This window comes from Zeus faber (assembly GCF_960531495.2).
Source record: "Zeus faber genome assembly, chromosome: 15".
Lineage (NCBI taxonomy): Eukaryota > Metazoa > Chordata > Actinopteri > Zeiformes > Zeidae > Zeus > Zeus faber.
The window spans coordinates 11,381,932-11,398,950 of NC_137194.1; the positions used below are offsets into that span (position 1 = coordinate 11,381,932).

General features: G+C 42.3%; 2 protein-coding genes across 2 annotated transcripts; one reads left to right on the top strand and one right to left on the bottom strand.

The window, feature by feature from the left end:
• Nucleotides 1-2,430: 2,430 nt before the first annotated feature.
• Nucleotides 2,431-8,805, bottom strand: idh3g (isocitrate dehydrogenase (NAD(+)) 3 non-catalytic subunit gamma; the record flags this gene model as incomplete). The annotated part of the gene is made up of 12 exons (XM_080014607.1): nt 2,431-3,291; nt 3,671-3,731; nt 3,866-3,960; nt 4,050-4,196; nt 4,552-4,654; nt 4,747-4,880; nt 5,251-5,383; nt 6,278-6,338; nt 6,478-6,593; nt 7,283-7,380; nt 7,573-7,584; nt 8,725-8,805. The coding sequence occupies 12 exons, from the start codon at nt 8,803-8,805 to the stop codon at nt 3,190-3,192; spliced, it is 1,143 nt and encodes a 380-aa protein (XP_079870733.1). The 3' UTR covers nt 2,431-3,189.
• Nucleotides 8,806-9,369: 564 nt separating this feature from the next.
• Nucleotides 9,370-16,015, top strand: fam3a (FAM3 metabolism regulating signaling molecule A). Its single transcript, XM_080015758.1, has 9 exons — nt 9,370-9,840; nt 10,495-10,602; nt 10,698-10,721; nt 12,624-12,747; nt 13,088-13,146; nt 13,519-13,569; nt 13,673-13,757; nt 14,363-14,489; nt 14,749-16,015. Exons 1-9 carry the CDS (start codon nt 9,654-9,656, stop codon nt 14,845-14,847), a joined length of 864 nt encoding a protein of 287 aa, XP_079871884.1. The 5' UTR covers nt 9,370-9,653; the 3' UTR covers nt 14,848-16,015.
• Nucleotides 16,016-17,019: the final 1,004 nt, after the last annotated feature.

The following is a 17,019-nucleotide window of genomic DNA, read 5'->3' on the forward strand; positions in this document are numbered from 1 at the left end:
CGAGAGTTATGGCAACTCATAACAGCGCATGTTTTACCAGTTATTAATTCACAGTTAGTGTCAGCCGTCATGATTACTCCGTTTATCATACAAAGAGGGGCGATGAAGGATTTAAAACTTGGTTTCTCAGCGTTCTTCTCCAGAATAGAAAGGGGGACAGACACGCCACAGGTGTTTGGAAAATAGAAAAGGGCACGCAAGCCATAGAGATGGAAATTAAATGGAAAGGGAGGGAGAATCAAATAACCTGTCTGTGAGTTTACAACTCCAAAGAACGGCCTCTCTTTCAATCAAATGGACTAATCAGCCAACTGTGTGATAGTCAGCCTATTGTTTAGCTTTGACTTACTTTCTGAACCTATAGCCTTTATTATATTTGCAGTGTTGTGCTTGGAATGAAAATGCATCCAGCAAGGGCAGAATGTGTCTGACAGTTCAAGAATGTTGAAGAGTTTTGACTTTGACAGCAGTGTAGTTCAACAACAGGAACCTCCCGGGATAATCACCCTCCTTCTGTCTTTTCTTTATTTTTATGCCTGATTTCCTTTTTTACTACTGCCATGTTGAAATGGATAATGCTAGTTTTCATTAGGTGCAATATGCTGCCCATTCGGCACTTTTTTCATGCCTGGCCGTCCTGGAAAGGGGGATCCCTCTTCCAAACTTTTCTCAATGTTCCATTTTCTTTACACATTCCTTCCTTTTTTGCCCATTAAGCGAGTGTTTTTTGGAATTTCTTTCCCTGCCCATCTGGTCTTGAGGTTGTTGAGGGGTGGGACTTGCGTTATCCAGTAAAGGGGTGCCTGGAAAGCTCTCTGAGACTGTAACTTTGATAAAGGGCTACACAAATAAACTTGGGAGGGGAGTGTGCTCAGCAGGTCGAGGGCGTCAGGGCCCCGCCGGGATAATGCAAGGAGCGGCAAGTGACCCGCAGGTCATGTGGGTGGATAACGGTCCCCTGCTAAAGACTCCCCTTCAAAGGGCTTGTTGCAGGGATGCTACCGTCGGTTCATGTCCTGGCTCCATCGAGGGGCCGAGGCGTAGCAGGAAGGAGGAGGGGAGGGTGACAAGGAGACGAGTTAAAGCCGAAATGATGAAACAGTGAATGGGAGTGATTCAAAGTGTCAGGCGTCAGGGGTTAATGCTGAGGTAATCAGCCTAAGAGACAGTGTGATTATGATAAATGTCTGGCCCTGAGAGAAAACCTCTCAGAGAGAGTACGATGCGAAGAAAAAAGAAAAGAAAAATCGATCTTAAATGAAGGAGAGTGAGGGGCGCGCTCGAGCCAAATTTAAAAGTCTCAGTGGAGCGTAGAAAGTGACGTGAATGGACAGAGGGAGTACAACTGAAACATGAGGCCAACTCGCGAGGGGGCCAAAATACACACCTGGGTAATTCCTCGCACATTTAACACTCCGGGCTACAGACTTCTTGATACTCCAGATCGACAAAATAACAATGAAAAGAAAGAAGAAGCTCCCAAAACAGCATTCCCCACTTACAATTCAAAAGTCTTTAAATAGGAAGAACAGTATGTTACTTTCCCACAGAATGGGACCGGTGATATATCGCCCAGTGTAATTACGAAAGGCCGGGCCCCTTTAGACCACAGCCCCCGGGGAACAAGAAGGTTGGACCGTTGCGTTTATGTGAACAGGAAGTCACTGTTCAATGATGTGTTAGTACCATTATGTCAAACCCTGTATGAACGGCCCTTAAACAAAGGAATACATCTTGTTTGTTTAGGTTTTTTTTTTTTTTTTTTATGATGCTCAGGAGGTCCCAAGAGGATTCTTTAAAAGAACTGGTAAAATGAATTTAAGGTCACGGGCCGGATTGGAGCCCTCTGCTTGGACGCCCGTGGTCTAGACTGATTATGATCGGATTATTGTAAGGAACAGGCCAAGCATTCCATACCTGCTTGGAGGAGACAGTACTGAGGCCAACATAGCATCCTGTGAAGAGAAGCAAAGGGGATTATCTTAATAGGAGGAGGCCTCGGCATCCAGAGTCACACTGTGTGCAGCTTTTCACACTAGTTGGTGCTGTAGGAACACCGGGCTAAACTGCGGACCGCAATCATAACACTGCAATTTACTCGTCAGAGCGGCAAGTAATGGGGCAAGCATGCTCGACGAGGAGCCGCACGCACGTTCGAAGCGGGCGCCCCCTCGTGGGATATGCAGAACTGCAGCACCTCGTACGGAGGCCTCGGACAGAAGTGGCATCACGCGTGAAATGGAAGGAAAAATGCAGCATCAAAGAATTAAAGAGGAGAGCACCCCTTTGATTCGCTGTGCAAATCGGTGCGTACAATTGGGCTGGCACATTGAGCGAAGTACTAAAATAACATTTGTGATACCTCTTGGGTGTTGGTCGGAGGTAGATGAATGTTTGAAATGCCTATCCAAAATGATGAGCTCCCCAAAATAACTGAGATCACTTTATTGATATTTGATATACACATGATCATGGATATGATAGAATTGCAAGGAGATTCTAAAACTCAAACCCTTAAAACAATACATTACTATGATTTGCAGAAAGATGATGAAACAAATAACCGTGATTATGGCAACATACCATGAGTTTTCATTCATGATATTGTACAAATGGTGTAGTTAAATAACTGTTTTTAGATACACAGACAAAAGGGACAGGCAATATGATGGTTCATAGTCTATATGATGTTACAGTACTGCAGCAACCTTAAGGCAAAATTAAAGCTGCCGATTTGGGGTTGGAACTGAGGCACAATCAGATAAATAAATCATATGACTTAATAGACAGACAGTGTGACTCGACAGTGTGACTAGCGATAGGATCAGGGAGTTGGGGGCATTTAACCGCTTAACTTGCTATAAAAACATATGTGTGGAATGTCCAAATAATAGCATGTGTTTTGTTTGTTCATCTGACATTAGAAGAAGTCTTTATTGTTCATATTGACCTTAGTGAATATATGGAAATCCACTTGTGTTACAGCAATACAGCATACGCCACTTTGACAGTATGTAAGATATGAAGGGCAAAGGTTAGAAGATTATACAGCGAACTGGTCAATAAGCTCCATCGACACAAAACGTAACCGTTGTCATGTCAATTCCGAACCATCGTCATGGAGACAGACATGCATGGAGACCTTCGCTCGGACACTACAGCTAAAGCACAGGTGGGGTTGTGGTGTGTTCAAAGCATGGTGGTGAGCTGCCCCTTGCTCTGGATGACCCTCATAACGGACTGGACCACTTCTGAGGTGGTGCCCTGCCCCCCAATGTCGGCCGTGTGCAACTGCAAGAAAACAGAAAAAAACGTTTTACAATACACTGCAGCAGGGAACGACTTAAGGTTTGTTTATACCATGAACGCCACCTGGCTCATTACAAAGATCACACTAATGCAGGCAGTGAGGATGGAGGGGCCCAAACCAGGAGAGTGAAATCACTCCCTGAGCCAGTGTGAATGCTCTCTGCTTACTTGACCGTCTTCACAATAATTACACAAAAATATTTTTTGTCATATCAGTTTAATTAGATATTGCACATTTGTTACTTGTGCATCTGTAATTATTTATTAATCTGGATTTCATTTGGGCATCACTAGCATAAGCTGAGTTTTAATGGAGACAGTGGAGTAATTGTTCCAGTGTGAGGGCCAATCAGCGACCTACCCTTGTTTCGTTCATGGTGGTGAGGACTGCATTGCGGATCGAAGTCGCATGGTCATAAAGCCTGGAACGAGAGAGGAAAATAAAAAAATACTGAACAAAAAGTCAACCATAGTTATACCACCAAACAAACCCTCAGGGGAAATGAACAAATGATAAATAATCAACAACTTGACGAATATGGTTGTGCGAGCTTACTTGAGGTGGTCCAGCATCATACAACTGGCCAGCAACATGGCGGTGGGGTTAGCAATGTTCTTCTCGGCGATACTCTTCCCCGTGTTCCTTGTGGCCTAAGAGATTAAGAAATAAGTCCAATGGCTTGATCAGAATCCCTCTGTTTAAAAAGTGGAGAGCGATTATGTAATTGCCAACGACTTACTGTTTCAAAGACGGCGTAGTCACGGCCGTAGTTGGCCCCGGGGACCAGGCCGGGTCCTCCCACCAGCCCCGCACACACGTTGCTCACCACGTTCCCGTACAGGTTCGGCATCACCATCACGTCGAACTGCTCGGGTTTCGACACCAGCTGAAGATAACCGCGTGAAGAAACAAGATGAGCAAACAGTTTCTCATTGGGTAGAGTGGGTCGTCTAGTAATCTGAAGTTTGCCGGTTCAATCCCCTGCTCCTCCTGATAGCATGCTGCGGTGTCCCTGACCAAGACACCTAACTGATGGCTGCGTCCATCTGTGTCGCCTTGAGCATCTGCTAAATGATAGTGTCATCTGATACACGAGCATTGCAGCAACAAGCAAATTTCGACTGTTCTCCTCAAAAAAAAAAAAAAAAAAATAGAGAGATTCCAGTGACTATTTTAGTCATTTGGTATTATTCATACTCTGAAAGCTGAAAATAAAAAACATCAGTTAAAGTGATGGTCACCTGCATGGTGGTGTTATCCACGATCATGCTGTCAAACTTGATGTCTGGATAGCCAGCAGCGACCTCCTTGCAGCACTGCAGGAACAGGCCATCGCCAAGCTTCCTGTTTGGAAGGAGCACACAATGCTCAGCACAAATACGACTCATCGTCCAAACAAACGGCTCTGACCGGCCCATGCCCACGGGTCGACTCACATGATGTTGGCCTTGTGCACGGCGGTAACCCTGTGGCGACCCTTTTCCCGGGCCAGTCGGAAGGCATAGTCGGCGATCCTGAGGGAGTTGTTTCGGGTAATGATCTTGAGAGATTCCACAACCCCGGATACACTCTGCAGTTGGCGGCGGACACAAGAGGAAGGAGGAAAGATAACTCTGAAACAATGACCCTGGAAAACCCTGAGAGTGATTACGAATATAACTCAGGAGAGTACACACAGATACACAAAAATTAAAGGCAGACTGGAAATGTTCACATTGAGAAAGACATAGCCAAAACATTAACAAACAAAACTCCACAGGGACCGTGTTATATTAAACCAGTTATATTATATGCACACTGTGACTCAGCCTTTTCCAAGTCAAGGAAGATTTTGAGAAAACTAAGAGCGGTAGAAGGAGGCAAGAGGGGAAGACTGCTTTGGGAAGGAAATGCCTCCATGAGCACTTCCATATTGAAACAGATTGGGTGTGTTGTCTGACCTCGTGCTCCAGACTGCTGTATTCCCCCTCTGTGTTCTCCCGGATGATCATGATGTCAATGTTCTTGTGGCGAGTCTGGACGCCAGGAAGCGACTGGCAGTGCATCACGTTGGCATACAGATCTAGACTGGTGCTGCGGTCACATGGGAAGAGAAGACGGCGACGGGAAATTAAAAACGGGGTTATGTAAAAGTAGGGCTGGGTAGTCAGGAGGAATTCACCATGATAACAATGAGGAACCATTCAGGACATTAAACTGTATGGCACTGTAAAGAGTCAGATTTTCAAAATGAATGCTTTAAGATATTTTAGACCTTGATACATTTTAAAGGTAATTCAATTGGACTATAAAGTTGTAGTTCAAGTTCAAGAGATTATTTTTCACATACAAATACATACCGGCATACATATATGCAGTGAAATGTCGTGCCACCCGGTGATTACGCACAATAAGCTCTAAAAATACTAAAAAGTACCAAAATGTGCGTAATCGACACAAGGTGCTCGCGCAGGCAGCCGCAAGGGAAGGCGCCACAATTGCGACTCGGGGTTCTAAAACGCCCCTTGGGTGGCGTATCTGCCACAATTATACTCTGAATTTTTGGTCTAAAAGTGTCTGGAACAGGATGACAGCTACACAATTGAGGTGTTAGAACCGGGACACAGACTTGCCAACCTCTGGAAAATATTTTGAGTACCACAATAGTGTAACAGGGAATCTCTATGGCGTTTGAGTTACTGCTAAAATACTCAATCAGTTATTCACACTGTAGACATCTCGTAACGAGGCTAATCACATTGTATACAAGCTACTACGGCTACCTATATTCCCAGTACAAAAATGTTGATATTTTCATTAATGATTTTTGAGAAGAAAGATTGTCTGGCCTGTTTAGTTCACAATATGAAAATGTTAAAATTACTATTGCGTTTAATTTGTCATCCAGCCATTAGTTAGAGCAACATTAAAAAATACCCCCCCCCAAAAAAAACTATGTGGAGTAGTGTGGATTAAACCCAAACTCACCGAAGCAGATTATTTCTGGATTTGACAGAAGGAGGCATGGTGTGGTTGGTCTCTATGTTACCTGCCAGAAAGTTTTCATAATTTTATACAGGTGTGTGTGTGTGTGTATATATACAGTATACAAAACGATCCTAACTTTGTGTATCAATGACAATAATCCAGCACACAAACTGAATTTTTCCAATGTACTGTATTCCAACCTTTCAGAGCAACTCCATTACGGCGAATGGCGGTGATTGCATTGTTGATGTCATCCTCAGTTCCCACAGAAGAGTTGACATGGACGACCTCAAAGTCGACTGGCACACAGCTGAACCTGTCATCACCACATTATTCTGGTCAATTTTCATTGAATCCATGTGCAGAATCTAGTACAGTGGTACCTCGATTTACGACTGCATCTACTTATGACTAATCCAAGATACGAGTCGCGATAGCCGTGAAAATTTGTATCGACTTGCGACCGACTGCTCCAAGATACGACCGTGGAAATTTGCAGTTGGCGCGTCGGCGGCCAGTCAGCAGTCAGTCAGCGGGCGACCTACATCGTGTGTACACGTAGTTTGTGCTGTGTATTTTGTTTATTTTCACCCTTCATGATTTCATAATTCATATGGGAAAAATTGCTTCAACATACGACTCTTAACATACGACCGTTCCTAGAAAAGTCGTAAGTCGAGGTACCACTGAAACTGTATGTCTATACTAGATTCAAGTAGTTGACAAATACAAATAATTATGGTCAACAATTTTAATGTGTCCATTTTTTATTTTATGCCACTATCATTGTAATAACAGTGTAATAATAAATCCAAATTCACATTATTTTTATTGTGAGATTTCTAACATTGGTTTAAAATTCCTCAGCCATTTGGATGGAAACATGATTGTGTAATCAGATGGTTTTACAAAGTCATCGCAGTCTGCTCAAACAATAGCAATCATGTGATTAATTGTGACAGCACCACTAAAAAATGCTAATCTACATTAATACACTTAACCAACCTGAATACTTCTCTGACGTGATTGAGCAGCTCTGGCCCAATGCCATCTCCAGGTATGAGGGCGACTGTATGTCTGCCTCCATATTTTGCAGGAGGAGGCTAATACAGTACAAGGACATTGATCATTGACTGAGACCTCAATATACAGTTAAAATGGATTCAAGATTTTCATGTTAACCACTAGTTGACAGTGGGTTAGAAAATGAGAAAGAGCCCTCTGATTTAGGTGATTAGCTGTGGTATACATGTGTGATGTAGACCAGTGAGGGATTTTGACAGTTGACTACTTACTATGTTTTCTCCCTGTTTGTGGAAGATGGACAGCAGGGAAAACAGAGGAATGGTTAGTCAGTTTGATAGCCACAGTAGATGGAAAGGCACCAGATTCAAACCATTGTCAATAACTGTTTTATTTCCTCCTATAGCCGTCAAAGAAAATCAAGAAGTGGAAAAACCTCCCAGTAAATTCAAGGTTGGACAAAAGAAACACAAAAAAACCCCCAAAGGACTTTCACCAGGACCGCAGAGACTCTTTAGAGAATGATAAGGAAATCTGGACTACTAGGATGGAGCAAAAAAAAAAAGTCTGTAATGTGTGATGACTGTCTGTGGATAGTTGTTTGGTGTATCCCTCCCATAAGAGAAACCAACGCTACAAGAAAGGTATCAAGAGTAAACTTATAGTAGTACTTAGTATAACTTGCCATGTGGACATTATATATATCATACTGACTCTATTACGTTCAAATACACTCACATTGTGTGAACACTGCCCCCTGCAGCTTGTCAAGACTGGCCCGAGCACCTGAAATACATCAACATTATGAAAGGAATTCTGTGTCACAATTCACAATTGTATATTGCAAAATAAATAAAAAAGGTACAAAGGGGAAAAAGATCAATAAATACAAATCTACAAATTTGTATTAGGATTTTTGAATGCAAAAAAATAAAATCTCTCCATCCACAAATCAGAAAAAAAAAAATAAAATGGAACAAAACGTAAAGTAAAAATAAATTTAAAAAAAACATACACAAACAGCCAAAACATATAAAATAAATCAATAATGTATAACTTGCATCTTTTATGTGCGATTCATATATATTTCCATTGTTTAAAAAAAAAAAAATCCTAATTCCGATTTGTGGATTGTAGTACGGAATTTGAACATTTGAATTTTTCTCAAATAACATATATTAGTGAATTGCGAAAGACGACAAGACATCCCTTTGACCCTGAATCAAAAGGCAGATAAAAACAAACGCAAGAGTGCGTCCAACTTGATTTACCTCACTCGGCAAGGCTAAGGAAGCGTCACTGCCACGCTAGCTAGCAGTTAAACAGGTGACCTTGCGCTAAGAAAGGGGACATTTGTCCGCAAAAAAAAGTCGCTCGCACAAACAAAAAGAGGTGGGAAGGTTCAGCAGATGCTTTGCTCTTACTTTGGCCGCATTCCCCAGCCGCCCGCCCCAGAACGGTTTGATTATTTTCGACGCGGAGAGCGCCGCGCCGGGAGCAGCCATCTTGAAGCAGCGGGAGCCGGCGCAGACGGACGGACGCGTACGGTGGAATTCGCAAATATCTATGAGGGAATAAATGACACAGACAAGACTACAATACACAGACACAGAAATAAACCGTACGTCTCCGTCCACAAATAAATACTACAACCTGCGTCTGCGTTGAGATCTATTTTTTTTTTATTTTTTTTTAATGCGAACGAAAACAGAAACGTGAACGTTGTTCTCCATTGACGAACAGTAATGTGTCACTGTGTGTGACAGTTGTGTAACTTTATTGTATAATCCTATTTATGTAATAATAATTTAAAAAAACCCAACAAAAACATAACAATCAAAATGTATTTAATGCAAAAAAATAAACACCACACAAAAAAAAATATATATTTTTTTAAACGATTATTTTCTCTTCGGGCGCTGTGCGCAGAATCCAAAGTGAAGTGACGTCATTGACACTTGGCAGCGGCTCGGCCTGAGCTGTGACCCGGAAGACGCGCCGCAGAATCTGATTTATTTATTTTATTTTTCAATATTTTTGCGAGTCGCCCGCAAAGTTTGTGATGTCATTTCATGCGTGTGACTCGACGCGGCGTCGGCTTGACCCTACCGATACGTTGACTCTCGTGTGAAGTCGATTCGCAGCGGAAATGCCCCGACGAGACAAACAGCGCAAGGAATAAACTCCCAGGAGGCGAGAGCAACAGCTCCCCCCCCCCCTGGTTCCGTGCGAAGGCGAGTAAAGTCAGCGAGCGACAAGCGCCGTTCCCTCCACTGGCGAGTTCCACCGCTGCTCGACTTTTGGGGGGGGGGGTTCGCACGACAAGTCATTCTGATCATGCGTTCGCTGCCACATGTGTAACGTGTCGTTTAGCCGCCCGACTCCGTGGTTGGCGTCGCGCCAGCAGAGCCATCTTTGCCGTGGCTCTGTGTTGTTTGACCCCCCCCCCCCCCTCGAACCCTGTTCACGTGAAATAGTTTTGTTCATCATTCTTCATCTGTTTTACAGGCCCGCGTGTCAGGGAATCATGAGATTAGCAGGTCGGTTGGTTGGCAGTCTTGTTATCTATTTATTTGTCTTTATTGTTTCTTTATTTTGTGGTTAATTCTTAGGTTTATAGCATTTTTTTTTTTTCTAGCTGTTGTTCTAATGGCTTCAGTGTTATCTATCTATCTATCTATCTATCTATCTGTCTAGCTGTCTAGCTATCTGTTTATCTATCTATCTGTTTATCTATCTATCTATCTATCTATCTATCTATCTATCTGTCTGTCTGTCTGTCTATCTATCTATCTATCTATCTATCTATCTGTTTATCTATCTATCTATCTGTCTATCTATCTATCTATCTGTCTATCTATTTGTCTATCTTGCTCTCTATCTGTCTGTCTCACCCTCTATCTATCTGTCTATCTGTCTATCTCGCTCTCTATCTATCTGTCTATCTCGCCCTCTATCTATCTATCTGTCTATCTGTCTATCTCGCTCTCTATCTATCTGTCTCTCGCTCTCTATCTATCTGTCTATCTCACCCTCTATCTATCTATCTATCTATCTCGCTCTCTATCTATCTTGCTCTCTATCTATCTATCTATCTATCTATCTATCTCGCTCTCTATCTATCCGTCTATTTGCACTATGTTTGAGTTGAGAAGTGTCTGTGGGCTGACTAGATTGTTCTCCCACTCGGACAGGGCCGCTGAGAGTAGTAGCTGTGTTACTCTTGGTGGGACTCACTTGGTTTTTGGCCAACACTATATTCGGAGGGGACAGCGGCTCATCAGTGCGGAATTTCTTCACTGGTAAGACAACCCCTTGCAATTCTGAATGAAATCTGCTGCAAGTGATTGATGCATTGTTTGGTTTGAGCTTGAAATTTGCGTTTCAATTCCTTCAGGTACCAATGAGGAACCCACGCCCGGTAAGTGAACGCTCCGTGATCGCATGTGCGACAGCGAATGGTGTTTTGGGTCTCGAGTAGGCCATGGTCAAATTTGTTTTTTCAGTTTTACAGGTTGTGAAAATGCAGATTGTAAGCTTTCAAATGATGTGTCATACATTGAAATCTGAACATATCTGAAGACACGCTTCTTTGAATGTTGGTACACCTAGCATAGAAAATACCCCTCGAAGATCCTGAGGTTTTGTCACACTGGTTAACTTAACCCCCAACCCCCCCCCCCACCTCCACTACCTGTCATTGTCAGTGGGTTAAAGTCTGTAAAGTGTGTAGAATTTATTTCTAAGTAAGTTATGTTATTTTTCATTAAAATTTATTGAAATCATTAATTTCTAAAAAAAAAAAAAAAAAAAAAAAAAATTCATTCTCAGTTCAAGATTCAAGATTTCAAGAGGTTTATTCGTCACATACATATACATATGTACTTCCATACATATATGCAGTGAAATGTCAATGCAACACACCCGGTGATTACGCACAATATGTTCTAGACTGAACACAATAGCTACCTAATTTCTACTTGACTAACTAATTGATTCCTTAAACGTAATGCAGTAAGTAAATTGCTTAATATAGAATAAAATAAAATAACTCAAAAGTAATACAGGGTGGTGGTACAAAATAGAAATAAAGGGAATAGACTTATGTATATGGGATAGGCTATTATGTATATACCGATATGTGCATTAGAGTGGCAATAAAATGAGGTAGTGTGTGTGGAGATCTACAAGTTCATGCTCACCATAGTACCATGACCCCTCTATTATTCTGTAACTTCTTAACATTCCCATTTCCTGCCTTTATTCTTTTATAACAATGATAGTTTTAAGAAAGTGGCATTTTGTCAGATCTTTCACTTTTCGAGCCTGTCACAAGACAACAATTGCCAGAACGCAAATGACGGGCCCTCCCAGCCATTTTGCTTTCTGGGAGCACTCCCCCAGCGGTCAGTTCCACAATACAAATGAGAGCTTCTAGCAGTCCGGTTAATAAGTAAGTTGAGAGATTAAGGGGAGGGAAAAAAAAATAATGAAAAACTCCAGGAACATACGCACAATTGGGGGAAAACATCATTTATTTTGAATGTCTGATAGCCCACCACTAACATTGTAGTCCCGTCTCTTCCCGTCAACAAAAACAAAACATCCATTTTCTCTCTGTCATTTGTCTGTTTTTATCATCGAAGATCTATTTACAAAACAGCAAAGCATGAAGTGTGGCAGATGATAGCACTGTGAATTGCGTATGCTGTTCTTCACCTTTTGTGGAACGGTTGTTTGTCATATTGAGCGGGTTCTTCAACATTTCAACTTTAGTAAAATGAAAAAAATAATCACGTTTGTGTTGATTTGCAGGACTTAGTTTGCAGACTTGGTCTACCTTTCATGCTGTCCCAGGCCCCAATGTCTATAGAGATAGTCCACTGAGTCTAGTACAGGGGCATTGCAAGGATGCAAAGACATCAGGGTCTTGGCCCAACCAGTGCTCGAGCCATTTTTCCACTCTGGGCACAAAGTGTCCCCAAAAGTGTTCTTCTCTGGAGAAAGTGTCCCCTATTACTCACGGCGCTTGTTTCGTTCCATAAGGAAACGGAGTAGAATAAAATATCCTACATCTAAAACAAAAATACACTGTTTTGGCACACCGATCACAGGCGCCAAATCGCTGGCGCGCCATGGGCACAGTTGGTACTGTCAGAGAGGGAGCGATCAGGGCGCAGAGCCCACCCTGCGGGGCTATTTTAGATTGGGGGCTATACACAAAACATTGTGGACTAAAGGCCCCGATGCACACCCCTAACGACACCACTGGTCTAGCATATACTATGATTGCCACTAATCCATTTATCACATCCTTTATCAGAGCCCCGGCCTCGTCGGTATAAATGTGGCCTTTCAGCACCGTGCCCTCAGAAGCACCTGGCTTTCCGCCTGGTGTCCGGCGCTGCCAACGTGATCGGCCCCAAAATCTGCCTCGAAGACAAGATGTGAGTATCAAAGCAAACTCTGTTGAAGCCTATTGTGTGTCTTTGAGTGTCCCACAGTCTCTCTGTTTGTATTTCTCACAGCAATTTGTCTTTTCTCTGTGCTGTCATAACCAGGCCTCAAGTCGGTCTGAGGGGCTAAATGCAAGTATTCTGTCTGTCGGTTCCTAATCCCCTTGCTTCTGTCTCTAGTCTTGGCCCCTGGATCCCTTGTTGCTCCTAAAGTGCCGGTCTGTGTGTCTTAGTCAGCAGATTGACCTTTCTGTGCCTCCCTGGCTGAACTAAGGAAGGATGTTCTGCATTGTTTGGTCTCTGGTGTAACCCTCCATGTTCTGTATTTCAGGCTGGTCAGCAGTGTGAAGAACAATGTTGGCAGAGGCATTAACATAGCTTTAGTGAATGGTAAGATTTAATTCCATTTTGACAGATTGTGCAGTTCTTTTTCTTGTATACTTTCTATATCTGACTGGGGCCAGGCATTTAAAGATTGTTTTTTTTACCTTGATTTTGATATTTTTCCCTAAACAATACTTTTGTTTTTTTTCTATGCTAATGTGATTTTTATGCTGGGAATATGCCTTTAAAATACAAAATAAATTGACACATTTACTCATCTTCTACAAACCTTTATTTCTATGTTTGGAGAGAGGGAGAATTTTGGTATCAAAAGTTGGCATTCCAATGTGAAGCATCTTTCCATTTTGGATAATATTAAGGTAAATAAGTATTGGATTCTGATGCCCTGACCCATATCTCGCTGTTTCTGTCCTGTAGGAGTCACAGGAGAGCTCATGGAAACAAAGTTTTTCGACATGTGGGCAGGAGGTAATCAACACCGAAGACTATAACCAATGCACATGTGGTCCGTGAGGAATATGATGGGGTTTTTTTCATCTCACAGTCGTTTAATTCCTTTTTTTGTCCTTAGATGTTTCTGACCTGTTGAAGTTTCTGCGGCCGCTCCACGAGGGAACGCTTGTGTTCGTGGCTTCCTTTGATGATGCAGCCACAAAGTAAGAGTCCACGATGGGATGCCGTTTCTAGAAAGTAATTTCTCTCCCAGATAACTCATCACGGAGTTCCTGGCGGGATAAAACATCTTAGTTATTGTGTGGCTGATTAGATAACTTCATCAGCAGCTGGAACAGTCACTCACTCTGGACCTGAATTTTGTGAGAAAGTGCGTCGCCCCCACTGCCAGGAAAAAAACGAAACAAAAAAAAAACAGTCGATCAAAAATTGCGACAGTTATTCTTACCAAATTATGTCTGGAAAACCTCAATCTTAGATTAGATATTACTGGAGAACATTAATGATCCAGAATATTTTTTACTTTACATACCGCTAATATTCAGAGTTTATAATTGGAAAAATGTTTTGCGTGTTGAACCAAAAGCGTTTTGGCATGGAAAAAGCTGAGAGGCTGAAAGTAGAGTGGGACTTCCGAGCATGATAGATACTACATGACTGCTGATACTACAACTATAGATGGCAGGATGTGGGAAGTTTGCAGTTATTGAAATATTATTTATTGACCTCTATGATTCTCGATCTGAGGGGCATAGGCCACTTTATGGACACCCATCCTTGTGTTCATCTCTCCTCTTTACCATTCCAGGATGAATGACGAGGCTCGCCGGCTGTTCGAGGAGCTGGGCAGCACGGCGGTGAAGGAGCTGGCCTTCCGGGACAGCTGGGTGTTCGTAGGAGCCAAAGGCATCGAAAACAAAAGTCCCTTCGAGCAGGTACCATCACATGCTGGGGTGGTTGGGTATCTTCTGTAATACAGGGTAGGCAGGCGGCTTGGATGTTTTATTCGTTACCGGGTGAAATTAAGGTGTTCCAGCTGCACAGATGTCGGATAAAAGACGCGTAATGACAATATTAAAATATAATAACAAATAAGCTATTGACAATAAACCTTTCAAATAGACAATAACAATACACTGCGCAATGTGGTCCGTGTTGGTCCTTCAGTCACTTATTCCTGTCTGTCTCCGCTAGCGTATGAAGAACAGTAAAAGCAACAACAAGTACGAAGGCTGGCCAGAGTCACTGGAGATGGACGGCTGCATACCCCTGCGGCCTCCGCTGGAGAGTTAGGCCCGTGTGGAACTCCTTTTTCTCGCAGGAACACGGCCCCCGCCGCAGCAAGGACTGAGTGGACGGGGAAAACCATTACGGGCCATGGTAGCACATGAAGAAACGCATCCATCATCAACTGGAATGTTTTATTTCTCCTGTCCTGTCAGGGAAGTAATCGTTGCAAAATAACTCTGGGACCTGAAGGTTGTGTGACTAAATCTATTTAAAAATGCTGGATGTGAATGTAGAGGATTTGGGTGAAAAGTGTGTGTGTGTGTGTGTGTGTGTGTGTGTGTGTGTGTGTGTGTGTGTGTGTGTGTGTGTGTGTGTGTGTGTGTGTGTGTGTGTGTGTGTGTGTGTGTGTGTGTGTGTGTGTGTGTGTGTGTGTGTGTGAAAGGACTGTTCGAGGTAATGGGAACTTTCAGAGGCAAAATGTCAATGACCAAAATGCAACAGAAGAGAATGGATACAGCTGGCGTGTGCCAAAAACATTTTATTAAAATGAATATTTTTGCCCCTCTGCAGGTCAACCATTGCTGTGTCAGTTGTTTATGCTTTATTGAATCTGGGACTGAAATGAAATATTCTGTGATGTTTGACATTTGAAGGATGAGATGTAGAATCAGGAGAGAAACCTGGCCAGTGGAAAGGGTACTTTATACAAACACGTCATTTTAGAATACAAAAACCTCAATGTACTACTAGCAGTTGGTCCAGCAACATTTTCTAGTCTGGTGATGCTTCTTTTTACTTTTTAATGTATTTTTTATTTGGGATAATATGTAATATATACTTTATTGATATAGTTCTGTAGTCTTGCATGCAATTGTTTTATGACAAATTGCTGCATGAGGGTCATTGTATGGCCAATGTTTACAGAGGTTTTGTTTTTTTCCTTTTTTGACCACTTTCCCGATGGACAGAAGACAAACATAAGTTATTTTAATGCACTAGAACTCCATAGAATGTTTCTAATACAACTCTTGCCCTGTCACTCATACGTTATCTGACAGGATTTGCATTTCTTATATTTTTTAAATGTATGTACATCTTGTTATTCCAATTGAGGAAATGTCTACTTTGGTCATCCAGTTTCATTTGCTTGTATTGTCTCTGTTTCAGGATTAACTGCAAAGTATCACTTTTTTTTTTTAACAATGCTGAACAATAAAGAAATATGTTCCAATTCTCAGATTCCTTTTGTTGTCCAAGTATGTTTACACATACACAGATTTTGGCTCCAGTTATCAATGACTGAATGAATGTAAATTTCTGTACAGGACAAACACAACATACAGTAAATGGTGAAAGGAAAAGTAAGGGGGGAGGAAAACCACTGAGATTATTTATGTACAGTATTTACAATCAGTGCAAGCAGTATATTCAAGATTCAAGAGGTTTATTTGTCACATACATATACTTATGTTCATACATAGAGTATATGCAGTGAAATGTCATTGCACCCGGAGATTATGCACAATAACTTCTAAGATGAACACAATAGCTACCTAATATCTACCTAACTAACTAACTGAAATTAACTGATTCCTAAAATGTAATGCAGTAAGTAAATAGAATAGACTCAAAAAGGTAATACAGAGTGGGGGTACAAAATAGGAATAAAAGGAATAGACTATTATGTATATACAGATATGTGCAGTAAAGTGGCATGTGAATAAAGTGAGGTAGTGTGTGTAGAGATAAGCAGTACAGTATACAACAGTACGGCACAGCAATTACAGTAACAACAGAACAGCAATACAGTGCAGTATGCAGTAACCCAGTACAGTGATGCAGTATGCAGTACAGTATGCAGTAACCCAGTACAGTGATGCAGTATGCAGTACAGTATGCATCGTACAATACAGTAAGGCAGTGGGACCTATGTGTGTGTCTCAGTGAGGACCCCTGGTGAGTTCAGTGTTGACAGTCCTTATGGCTTGCGGGAAGAAAATCTGTCCCAGTCTCTCGGTCGTCGCTGTGTGCTGCGCTTGCCCGACCGCAGCAGCTGGAACAGTCCGTTGTTGGGGTGGAGAGGATCCTTCATGATCCTGCGGGCTGTGCTACTACACCTCCTGGTGTATGAATCCTGCAGGGAGGGAAGGGTAGTTCCAGCGGTACGTTAAGCTGAACCCCCCACCCTCTGCAGGGCCCGCCTGTCCTGAGCAGGTGCAGTTCCCAAACCAGGCA

What these genes read in the sequence shown, in the direction of transcription:
- fam3a (XM_080015758.1), top strand. Translation starts at nt 9,654, where the DNA reads ATGTGTAACGTGTCGTTTAGCCGCCCGACTCCGTGGTTGGCGTCGCGC. An exon ending in ATCTGCCTCGAAGACAAGAT is followed by an intron (nt 12,748 to 13,087) that starts GTGAGTATCAAA and finishes TCTGTATTTCAG; the next exon opens with GCTGGTCAGCAGTGTGAAGA. An exon ending in TTTCGACATGTGGGCAGGAG is followed by an intron (nt 13,570 to 13,672) that starts GTAATCAACACC and finishes TTTTGTCCTTAG; the next exon opens with ATGTTTCTGACCTGTTGAAG.